Source organism: Seriola lalandi, unplaced genomic scaffold (genome assembly GCF_002814215.2).
Source record: "Seriola lalandi dorsalis isolate HSWRI2012SDOR001 ecotype SW California unplaced genomic scaffold, Sedor1 jcf7180002054448, whole genome shotgun sequence".
NCBI classification, from domain to species: Eukaryota; Metazoa; Chordata; class Actinopteri; order Carangiformes; family Carangidae; genus Seriola; species Seriola lalandi.
In genome coordinates this window covers 542,363-555,285 of record NW_019525001.1, presented here as the reverse complement: position 1 = coordinate 555,285, position 12,923 = coordinate 542,363, and the positions used below count along the sequence as shown (strand labels likewise).

General features: G+C 40.4%; 1 protein-coding gene across 1 annotated transcript in view; it reads right to left on the bottom strand.

Annotated features, from left to right (window-relative positions):
* Nucleotides 1–4,829: 4,829 nt before the first annotated feature.
* LOC111658511 (endothelin-2) overlaps nucleotides 4,830–12,923 on the bottom strand; it is a 28,503-nt gene continuing 20,409 nt past the window's right edge. The window contains exons 3-4 of the mRNA XM_023411069.2: nucleotides 10,147–10,266; nucleotides 4,830–10,045 (exon numbers count right to left, since the gene is read on the bottom strand). Of these exons, the coding sequence (XP_023266837.1) occupies nucleotides 9,940–10,045; nucleotides 10,147–10,266 (226 nt within the window). The 3' untranslated portion in view covers nucleotides 4,830–9,939. The remainder of the gene's footprint in view (nucleotides 10,046–10,146; nucleotides 10,267–12,923) is intronic.

The following is a 12,923-nucleotide window of genomic DNA, read 5'->3' as shown; positions in this document are numbered from 1 at the left end:
CAAGACATTAAACACCACCTGGAATGTGACTGGAGTGTTACTGGACAGCTATATAGCTGTTGTGGTACTGAAGGACAGATGTGTGGAGGAGCGGTGTCAAAGTCAGGAAACTCTATGAGGACACCAGGTGGAGAGTCAGGGGAGGACAGGGTGTGGAGAACAGATTGTGAATCTGAAGAAGAGAGAGACAGAGCTGTGTCATGTATGTATCAAAAATGACACTAGTTATTTCTGTCCTCTCTCTAGACAAAGAATGAAACCTGATCTCTTGAAACCCACAGACAGCCACAGCTGTCCACCATCTTATGATTAAATGCCTTGCTCAAGATAATGTCAGTCGCTGCTGCTGTGAGACAAGATGAATTTACCTTTTCCACACGGCTTTAAAATCAGAGTTCTGCCTCTGTTTTAAAACCTCCCTCTCAGTCTGTGCCTCATGTCCTGACTGTGGAGCAGCTGTTTGACGCCTCTCCTCAGAGCTGTGAGTTCATGCTGTGCTGCAGCTTTTCCAGCAGGTGGCAGTGTTGTCAAAGAATCACTTCTTTCAGCTTCAGCACTGCACAACACCCAGGATGAAAACCAGCTGACAATGACAGTACATAAATATCTTTATCATCGTTTATGGTCATTTTCGTTTATAAAATCCGTTGGCTTCCTTAAATTCAATAATTCACTCACTATAGTGACCTGTGGGTGGAAACTATTTCTTATCATTTCCCTCTGAGTAATTCACCCAGTCATTAAATGGCCTGGTGAACCTCAGACTGGGGCCAAACATGTACTTGATTTTCATAAATCATAACAATAAAACTATTATCATCATTCATCTTGCCTATTTATTATGAAGCTTTTACTCCCATTGAATTAATGATTTATTTCTCCAGATGTGGAGGGAAATCCTCAGTCAGTCTTCTACCGCAGCTGCTGAGGGTTCAGTAAAAATCAAGCTACTAAAAGAGAGCTAGTGGCATTTCAGAATATGTAAATTTCATGTTGGTATGTAACGTGGCTGGCTAGCTAATATAACAGTTAGCAGCGTTTTTACGTTTTGTTGTATCAGAACTACACAAAAATCACACAGGTTAAAGACGTTCGTAATTTACAGTGTTGCTCAAGTAAGAACCTTTTGAAATACGATCAGTTTTACTGTTGTATTTCCAATCACTGCTGCTGCTGCGGATGGTTCGGTGACGTACACTGAGCTGTGATGTGACGTGACGCCTGTATTAAGGGCAGTGTATTAGTCTGAGAGCGACAGCAGGTTGATTATGCTGCTTCCGCAACGGACTGGGTGAGCATGTGTCGGAAACTAATTCACCTCGATCCTGCAAATAAAACAAGATTCCAGTGAAATCTTATGTGTTTTTCTTGAATTATGAACTACAGAAGCTGCGTGTTCGCTCAGGTGTGACAGTAATGTAAGAATAGGGGCCCGACGAGGCTGCATATGTTCGGGGCCCAGCTTTCTGTGCTACACCAGGATTTGTTTGTAAATGTCAAGTACATCTATTTGCTTTGATGGTTTATCAATTACAGGTTTGATTGGACCAAACTGGGCTCAGTATTTTCATTTTCCGCTCTTTCTAATCACTTCATCAAACTTCACGCTTCTGTAACTTTTCCTGCTGTTTTATTTCATTTTGACGCAGCAGGCTCTGCTGTCCACAACATGGCAGCCAGTTGTTCCAGAAGATGCTTTCTCCTTGAACCGACACCAAACAGCTTGTTGTCTGATGACTAATTCATCTGACTTTATGAATCTGGAGGAAATTTGGAGCTGGCAGAACAATATGCGGTTACATTTGAAGTTTGCATTTCAAATTTCAACACAAACAGATGTTTTTTTTGTTTTTTTTTTTTAAAGTTTTATAGCATCGGGCTACTCTTGAAGTCTCAGCTTTGTAACATGTGGACAACACATGAAGAGCGAAGTCAAACTGACTTATGAAAACCGATCGGCTATTAAAATTAGATCATCCACCTGCTGAATTGCTCCTGACCTTTGACCTCTGTGTAGAGGTGAGGGGACTATTATTAATACAACAGCAATGACCACTAGTGAAACCATCACCCGCAGGGTCACAGGCTCAGCCCCTCAGCCACTGCTGTGCCCTTGAGCAAGACAGTGAATTGACCCAGTCTGGTGAGAAGGCTGTAAAAAGGGGTGTAAAAATTCCAGTGTGTAATATTACAGCTGTGATATATGTGTGACATACATGGACAGAGGGAGGTAGAGGCTAAATGATGAAAAACTGCCCCAATCAGGATTAAAGCTGCTGTAAGATAAAAGCCATAAATACCTTTCACATTGTTAAATGGCACATATATCAACATAAGTAAAAACAGGTCCTGAATCAGTTATTTTGTTTGCAAATGTCTTCATAATGTTGCAACTAATGATTCATTTAATTGTCAATTAGTCTGCTGATTACTTTCTTGATTAATCTGTGAATCGTTTGGATTTTAAGATGACAGAAAATAGGGGATCATAATTTCCTACAGGAAGGCCACACGTCTCTAAATGTCTCATTTCTTCAGACCAACGGCTCAAAACTCAAAAATGTTCAGTTTACAATCACATATGATGACAATAAAAGCAGCAAATCATCACATTTCAGGAGTTGGAACGAGGGAACGTCGTGACATTTTTGCCAGAAAAGCATCATGCACATGATAAATCAATTATCGAAATAGATCCAGAGTCGGGCGACCTGATAGCCAAGCGGTTAGGATGTATACCACATGGGTATAAAAGCCACGAACAGCAAGTTCCCAGTTGGACTCCTGGCTGGACCATTTACTGCTTGTCACTCCTCTACTCTCTCTCCACATCTTCACTGCTGCTGGCCATTAAAAGGCATAAAAAAATATCCTCAATAACAGTTAATTAATCAATGAATTAATTCAGCTCTTAACTGAAAACAGAAACATGAAAAATATGCTTCATTTTTCTGCTAATATTCTGTATCAAACCGCAGGAGTTTACCTCGAAACTGTCAACGTATGTCAATGTCAGTTTTTTCTCTACTAGAACAGATATAAGAATCTATTGCTATATAAACCTTTTATCTCTGCACGACCCTGCTTGCACTTTGGCATCTTCCGAGGGCGGGGGTCTTCCATCTGTTCCAGACTCGCCTGAAGACGAAGGGGGGCAGAGCTTTTTGAAATAACAGGCCAGAGGCTGAGTGGGTTTTACCATTTTAAATTTTTAATGTGGTTAATTCATAGTGTTGGGTACCAAACTCAGTACTTTTAGGGTACATGGGTACTACTGAGTACTACAGTCACTCTAAAGAGTACGGTGAGAAATAGAGAGAGTGTAACTGACGTGACTGACACACACCTGCAGCTTTTTGAAGTGAGTCAGAGCGATGTGCATGTTTGATGTGAAATACAAAGCAGGCCTGAGGAACACCTGGTCAAACACAAACCACATCTATAAGCTGATGGGTCAGTGTAGCGTGTTCCCTGCAGCAGCAGCCTCCTATCAGCGCCACAGAAGTTGAACCCTCCATAGACAACGAAACATGAAACGTCTTCATAATCATTTATCGTAATTAGTTAGCTGTGTGTGTGTCGCCATGGCAAAATGTGGTGGTGGAGACTACGAGCGTTACTACTGTAGCACAACTACCACAGAGGAGGTTTTGAGCACTTTGGTGTCTGTCAGATTTCCTCACCTCCACAGCGTCACAACTCTGCAAAATACAGTCATGAAACTTTACAGGTGTGAGAGCAAAATGAAGATGGGCGTGGTCCGACCCAAGAGTACTGAGTACTGAGTACTGTAATATTGCAGTAACGACTACTGAGTACTCATGGGTCGGAACTCAGCATGGTGACGAGATCAGAGAGATAGTTTCTGGTTGGATGAAGTTGTTGATGGAGAAAACTGTCTTGTCTTTCACTCTCTCGGTTGACGTTAGCTCAGCAATTTTTACTAGCGTTAGCCAGCCCTCAGCAACTGGCTGCATGCGAAATTCCTCACCAGCATGCTGGCAAGCCGAGACAGGCTGCAGGTTGTAGGGACGGGTTTGGATGTGGAGATGTCTGGAAGTGTGTAAATTTAAAAAATATTATGAATAAATAGTAAAGTTAGATACCAGTACTGAACTCCAGGTACTGGTACTGTATTGGTTCACGTGTGGTACCAAACTCTGTTGGTTTAGTACTTTTATTCTCTTATTGCTGTGTTTTTATGATTGCTATGTGAAGCACTTTGTATTGATTAGCTCTATATAAATAAGGATATTATTAGTAGCACTAAAGGCTGTTTTGCATATGTACAGTTAGCTTTGGTAAATGTGTCTGTAGTAAATGGCTTGTAATTGATTTATTTTGTCAAGATGGTGATGCCTAGAAGGTCTGGGGCCTCTGGGGGAAGTCGTGTTTGTTAAAAGCAGCTAAAAACAGAAACACATTCTTTATACACTATAAATTAGAAAACAACAATATTTTTTTGGTTCTATTCTGAGTAGTTTTCATGCTTGTGGAACAAAACCGTGGGTGTCCAGTCCTGCTTTGGCTCCATATATTACTCATATTCCTAAATAATTTTGGGAGAAAAACACAAGTCTAAACTCAGCCAAAGTCTAAAAGCGATGATTTATGTCAGCCAGTAACTTCATCAATATTAGAAAACTGTGGCGGTTTCAATTCAAAGGTTTTCCAGTGGATTGCCTTAACACTGTCTTGCATGTAAAGTTTGACAATGCATCATTAAGAAACATTCACTTCAAAAACAGTATCATATGCTGGAGCCTCATTATTCGTGTTGATTGTATAGACATGTGTTTGGAGTTTGAAAATCACCACAAGATGCAGCATTCAGTCATGGTTTGTTTTAATGTGTTTAAGTAATTAAAAATCTTTAACAAAATAAATATCCTGCAATAAAATAATCTAGACACATATATGATGCTATACATGTTGAAAGGCTGGTGTTCAGAACATCCTACAAAAGCTAACTGACACATGGAGTTTTGTGGCTGAAGATGGGATAACAACTGAGTTCTGCTCCATATGACCCTTGCCAATTCATCATATATGTATATCATATATAATGAAATATTCCACATCTTAAATGGTGTTTATATTTCAGCCAACATGGAGCACTTTGGGAGGGAAAAAACAGAATGATGTGTTGATTATTATGGGACATCAATCACTGTTTATCTCAGCAGGTGGAGACGTCTTTTCGGAGGGAAACTCCTGTGTGTGTAATCGAAGACGTTTTACTGCTTCATTCAGGAGCAAACCTCTCTGACCAGTTTTCACTTGGCGCCATTTAAAACCACTCCAAGTTTGGACAAAGCTTTGTTGAAGTTCGTCGTTTTCCATCTTTGTGTGTGAGCAGTGTAATACGAAACAGCATGAATGAACTCGGAACGCGTCCGACTGAGGGTGTTAAAAAGTTTTACTGAGTGACTCTGAGCTCATGGCTTCAAAATAACCCAGTGTGATGGTGTATTACTAAATAACAGGCCATTTTTCAACCAACACTCCAGCCTTTAAAGGCTTTCAACACCCCTGACGTTATCCTTCAGCAGTGATACTGAAGCCCGGTCAGCTCACTGTGACCTCTGATCTCCCCGTGGAGAAAAATCTCTTTATGGAGATCAACTGAGCATCATGTAACCGTTGACTGATGAGTTGCAGGAGAACAAACAGGAAAACAGTTCTATAATGAGGGCAAGTATTGAGGACAGTTATTTATTTTTTGTTCCTTACAATTTAGATTTTTCTCTATAAGGAATTTGCATAGAATTATATTCAGCCCTTGATAGTATTGTATGTTTAGCACAGGCAGCACTCAGGGGTACAGAGCCTGCCAGGGGTCATATGGTAGAAATACTGTAAATATCGGCATGAAAATACAAGAACATGCATCAATAAACTTCGTGAATGTATAAATAAACTGTGTAAACAGACTGCTAAACTGCATTGCACGGTTTTTTTGATTTTTGATTTGAAAGATTTTGGAGTAATGCTGTGCAGTATTTGACTGTCAAAACCTGCTTACATTCAGTGACACTGTAAATTTCAGTAATGACTTTTAAACTTTTGACTGGATGTGTAAGTTAAATGTTAAATTTGGGGTGGGCAGTCATTTTATTTTGGCATCAATGGGGAAAATTCCATAAGAGAGTGAGTTTTCCTACTGGCTGTTCTACACGTCAATATCTCAGTACAGGCAGCACTTGCTGCACGTCTCCTGGACAGGTAACAGGCTGCCAACACCATACCCCTGGGATATCTAAATGTTTTGCAGTTGTTGGTTGATAAAGGTAGATTTAACATAAAAGCAGGTGTTGCGTGTCTGTGTCGCATGTTGCTAATAGTTTAGCCTTCTGCTAACTGTAGCTAAAGGGTCACGGCTGCAGCTGGGTTGCGTGCGTATATGAACTGTGTGCATTTGGCCTGTGAGGTGAGAGCGGCAGGGGAGCGGATGTATTTCAGTTTCTGCCTACCCCAGCAGGTCTCTAACACCAGCATGACAGACAGGAGTTCCCATTCATCACCATCATCTCCACAGCCTCACTTTGAGCTGTTCTACATCAAGGGTTCACTTATCTTTGAGTCTGAACGTTGGACGTAAAACATGTGGTGCACAGCTGTCGATGGTGAATGTAATCCTTAGCTTGATATGAAAGCTTTGGCCAATAACTCTTGTCAGAAAATGATATATCTTATAGTCTGTTCCTCAACTGAAAGTGAGCCTGTTAGTTAATATACAAAACCTGTGAAAATACATCTCTAAATACATCATTTATTCTCTCATAAATTACGTATTAATAATTAAGTAAGCCTTGCAGGCTTGTCTAATATATACTCTGCTCTGAGTGGCTGTTTGTCCATTATGTGCACTTTACAGATTATAGTTTATATTTTTTCTGACACTGGTCATTAATTCAGTCTTATTGTCACCTTAAAGTTCCCATATAGTCTAAAGGTAGATGTCCATGTGTTGTTTGATTATAGATCAGGTCTAGGTTCTATATTAATACTGTGAAAGTATCAAAGCCTCAGTCCACAGAGAAATGCACACAGCATGTATTCAGAAACTGAGCCTTAAAACCAGCCGTTAGGACTTCTGTAACTTTGTGATGTCACAACAAAGCAGTCACTGCTCTCAGCCCTGTCCAAAGCCTGGACCCACCATCCAACCTTACAGCATTTGGTATCTCTGAGTGTTTACCTGAAATCTGCTATATTTTTAATGGAGCACTCAGAAAACAGTCAGCCAATCAGAAGAGAGGCTCAGAGCCTCCTCTCTTCTGATTGGCTCACTGACCTCTTGCTACTGGAGCTCCAGAGAGAAGCCTGAGAGAGGAGATGTAAAACTACATTGAGATGGTTTTTGGTTTCTTAAAACCACCAATATATTTTCTTATGGATCAACACAGGAGAAGAGGAACATATGGAGTTTTGAGACTACCTAAACCCAGCCCTTTTATTCTGAAGGTCAGTGGGCGATGTCAGAAGTCTTTTTGGTCTCACAAGCACAACTTGGATGTTTGTGTGTAGTGTTAGTAGGTGTATTTTTTTAGTTTTGGACTGAGCTTGGCAAATTGTTTCCCCACCTGCTTCCAGTCTTTATGCTAAGCTATGCTAACCATGTCCTATCTCTTAACACACAGATATGCATGTTAGGAAATTAATCCTAATTTGTAAATTTCTCACAGTGATGAACTATTCCTTTAATATTTCTTCATCAGGAATGGGTTAGGGGTCAAGTGAACTAGATAAAGTTTCAGCTCAGGTTTCAACCATCAGCCCTTTCGTTTTACTAAAGTCTAACCTTTTTGTTTGTGCCTGAGGAAACTACGCATTCTCTTTTTTACTGCTAAGAAAGTGAGAGGGAGCCCAGTGTACCGTGGTGGTTTTATGGCGGGTGTAAAGGGGCTGTATACTGGTATACTGGCCTGCAGACTGGTTATCTGGTTCCTTTTCCACACACAGCTCCCACAGTGATCAGTGCCATCAGTCCCTGTCACCTCTGGCCCAAAGGCCAGGTCGCCAACAGGCCACTCCCTGCTCCCTGACAGACTGAGGTATACTACTCAGGACATGGTGATGATGATGATGATGATGATGGCCTTGATTCTGTACAGAGTATAGAAATGTGTTTTTGATTATATGTCATATGTGTAGAAGAGAACTATTCACTGTGAGTATACTTCAGTGGAGGGAAAAATGAACATTTGTTTAACAGTCCCACATCTCTTTGTGTCACGTTCACGGACACTTTGACATGCTGGAGGAACAAGTGAAGGTGCTAACAGGTGTAAATAAACACTGACAGCAAACACATAGCTGCTGACTGACCTGCACCGATACTGCGGTGCTGTTGCATGCATTCACGTGAAAATAAAAAAAAATCGTCCAAAAACAAGACATTTTCTGTAAAATTTAGATAGATATATAATTATCTTCATGATGTATACTTCATATTATATTTTACAGCCACTTTCTAAAGCTATAACCGTACGCTGAGCACATTTCAAAACACTGTGAAGCTTGCAGACATGAAACGAGCACTGTGTCCTAATTCCATACGTCACACTGATCCTGAGCAGGTTTTAACAATAAAGCGTGTTCATATAAATAATAAAAATCAAATAAATGGAAGGTGGTGAAAAAGCTCCAAAGAATCTTCAAATCTTGCAAAAAAACAAACAAAAAACAAACAGACTTAATAGTAAGAAAAAGAGTTTGATGTCTCTGTTCAAGTTGCAGTTTGACTGAGTAATGAAGTCGCACATTTTGTTGCGTTATCTGTTTCCTGTAATTTCCTGTTAGTTCGAGTGTGAACATTTTTGTGTGTCAGCTGCTATAACTGAAGAGAACTAGTGAGCAGTATGGATTTGGGACACAGCGACGCTGCGTCAGGTGATCATTACAGTGAACAGTTCATTGCGACAGCACTGCAACCTCTCAATGCAAGAGGGCACTTAATTCACATTGTACTCGTCACAATGTTTAACAGCTTATTCTTTGTTGGACCTAGTGGATGATGAGAGGCCACAGTAAAATAAATTAAGATTTCAGGAATAAAGTCAAGATATTCTTTTAAAGAGAAGGTCGCACTGCTTTGAGAAAAAAGATACAGTTGCCAGTACTTGGAAAAAGTTTGTATCATCGCAAGAATAAACTTTAAAACATACATTATATTTCAAGATGGGGCTATTATTTTTCTAAATAATCGTAATATTTCATTAATTAAATTGTGATTTTAAAATACCAGTATTAATATTGATTAGAAATTATTTTAGGAAAAGTTGTAATTTTTGGAAAATAAAGCAATTTAACTGTGGTACAGATCAATGACTAAGTGTTTTAAGAAATGCTAGACATGTAATCTGGTCTAATTATAACATACAACACATCTTGACTCATCATTTTATTCTCATGATGTCATAGAATATTGTGACTTTTTCTTGTAAAATTACAACCTTATTTCACAATAGAGTTTTATGACCCTCTCTCATACAGTGGTAAGAAATTATATTATATGACTTTATTTCTTAAAGTTATTCTTGAAATCTTTTTTCCTACTAGTGGCCTTAATATTCAGTCATAGAGGACATACAGTGTCTTTGCAATGCTTTTCGGCAGCCCTCTCTCAAATCTCCTGTCAGAGCCTGTTGTATGTGAACACAGATTTAAAAACAGTCCATCACCATTGCAAAAAAATAGATAAATTTAACATTGTAATGTTTGCTGTGATCGCCTTTATCAAACAAGTTTCAAGACTCTGCAAATGCTCTTCTGTGTGGTCAGTGTTTTACTGTTCTTTAGCTTGGCTGCAGGAAAAACCTTTGAGAGATCGCCATCAGGGCAGCCAGACAAACAAAAGGGTCCATGTTTGTTATTTCTGATACATAGAGGACTTCCTTTCAGAAGAGCTGGTGTTACTGTGGCGCCTCATCTCTCTCAGGTCTGGTGTTTGAGTGCATGTCGGCTCCTTTTTTCCCAGAATGCAGCTCTGTATCTCTTCAGTTGTTTGTCAGTCTTCCTCTTCGCCACGACGTTTTCCCCTCTGTGGTAAAAGACAAACAGGATGAGAAACATAATGATTATCGTAAGAGAAACTGCTCTGAGCACGTATATTAATCTTAATCTATGTGCATGTGTCCTTACTGTGTTTGTGTCCGGAGAGAGCAGAAGCTCAGACACTCTGTGTCCTGTGTGTCCGTGCAGATGCAGCGGCCGAGGTCCCTCCTGAGTCGCAGCGATCCAAATCCATAAGGAACCACGTGGCTGGAAGACAGAGTCGATGTTGAAAGATTAGTTTAGGTCTTATTCCCTTGATTGCTTCTGTTTGTATGATGTGATCGTAGTGTGATGAGGGTGTAAACTGATGTTCATGAGATTGTGTGGGACATTGAAGTGGACTCTTGTTGTGTAGATAATTACTGCTTTCAGTTGTAGCAGCCGCCCTTTTGACCCAGAGGCTAGAAATGTCTCAACAACTATTGGATGGATTGTCGCAAAGTTTTTTTCACGTTCTCCTCAGGATGAACTGTAATGAATTCAGTGACCCATCTGACTTCTATCATTGTCTTCTAGCGCCATCATTAGGTCAAGATTTTAATTTGTCCTTGTGGAAGCTCTGTGGAATTTTTTTGCCATCGTTTCTTTTAATGACATCAGCAGTCAGACAATCCGCTGGTAAACGAGTGAAGACAAAAGTGAACAGTTCAATGATTACCCAAACTGTCTCTTGTAGCATCCATCACAGTTTACATACCCACTTCCTGCCTCAACTTTGACCTTTCCCAGCAGGCACCGGATGTCAATGTCATCATGTATCAGAAAGACGTTGGACTCTCATGACATTGGGCAGATGTTGCAAATGAAAATCGGGTTGATGTCAAAACCCGACATTCGCTATATGACATTGTGACGTTTAGCGGATGTTGTGTTTTTCTCATGACTAGAATGTTGGTATTTTATATCAAGATGGAATTAGCATGAGGCCTTTTGGATTTTTGTATCTGAACAACAAAACGAGTCGGAGGCCAGCTGCAGTTTTGAGAGTGGCCCTACAGGTCACTTGGAGAAGTTGGGGTATGAGAACTTAAAACAGTCTTGACCCTGGACTTCTTTGAGTCACTTTGATATTAATTCATTGTTTTAACTTCCCTCAACTTCAACTTACATTTCCAATGATTCTGGAGAGTTTCTAGAAAAATCTAACAACTGTGTCAGTTTGGAGTTCAGATCGTAAAAACTGAAGAAAAAGCAACTCCTGGTATATTTTCTTTGCCTCTTGATGAGTTGATGGCTGTTGAACTTTTCCAAATTGGGACCATGACAACCAAAGTGCGAACTCAAAGGGAAACAACACATAACCCAATTTTAATTATACCTGACAAATATCAGTTTTTCTGAACTACACCAGTGTATGAAGACACCCTCGATCCTCATGGAGGACTCCAGCCTATCCCAGCTGAAACTGGGTTAGAGGTTGAATACGCCCTGGACAGGTCATCTGACTTTTCACAGCTGACAGGTAACTTCTGAACTCACATTCACACCTATTGACAATATAAAGTTGACATACAGTGCTAAAAAATAAAACGTATAATGTAGTGTAGTTAAAGCGCGAGCCTGCACAGAGCTACTCGGTAGCTGTCAGCAGAAGACCTGCTGTCAAAGATCACAGTGAGAATCGTTGCACGGTAAGTAAAAAGTGACCAGTACCATATTGACCCAAACATAGAAACCTTCTGATTACACTGTACGATGACACCTCTCTGTTTCCAACATGTGTTTTTGAGAGGGAAGTCTTACCGTCATCTTGTTGGCAGAGGTTCCCTGAGAGTCCTCATCACTGACGTTTTTTCTCTCGTATAAATGATAGAGAAAATACAACAATACCTAAAACTAGTTGGTGTATCTTATCTCTGTCACAGACGCTTTCTGCTTTCAGACTGTTGAAGCAATCACAATCATTTTCTCCCATTTTTTTCAGGCTTCAGTCTCACTGAGATCATCATCTGTAACAGCTGTAATTCTTGGCCGTTTGACAGATTTTGTCCCTGGTTTATTTTTCTGCAGTAAAGACACTCATCACAAATTTATTTTCTCTGTGGCAGCAGAACACGTTACACCAGCCTCAGAAACTCCCGCAGGTTAAACTGAACAAACCAAACACTTTCAGAGCTGACTGACTCCGAAACACTCTAGAAACTCTACTGTAAACAGACTGGAAACGTTTGTTGGCCAAGCAACATTAAGGCTGCAAACAACCCATGATGCAACACTCGGTAGGAGACCGTGTTACAGTGGCACTCTATCTGGTGTGTAATCTAGTCCTTGAATATAAGACAAGCCTCTCTTTTCAAACAGAAAAATATATTGTCTTACATTTGGTTACATTTTGTTGAGTCGTGATTCAGGTTAATGTTGTGTTAAATTTCCCAGCAATCCTTCAGATGCGCTAATGGATGATAGCGTCACTACAGGCTAAGAATAACTGAGGTGATTTATTGTCTGGTTAAGCGTTTGTTAGTGCAAGTCTGATCTATGTTAGTCATATCTGGAATACCTTCTTGGGTTTCCCATATTTCACCGCTGCAGTACGCTCACTACCAACATGCCAGACGAGCTTCTTTAACTACTCTGTAGCTGCAGTGAATCATCGCGCCACAGATCCATCTGGTGCCAGTCTGACTGCCGTGACGGCCCGCAACTGGCTTCAGGTTATAGGGGGGGGGGGGGTCCACGGCTGGAGTACTGGTGGAGAGGAGAGAACTGCCAGCAGATGCCAGTGGCTTAACAGCACTACATTTATGTCAGAACAAGGGTTTGCCTTAAAATAGAACTGAGGTTTCTGCTTTATTGTTTGTGAAATACATCATTTGTGTCACATATTTGAACTCAGATTTCTGGAGTGAGCAGTTGGACCGGAT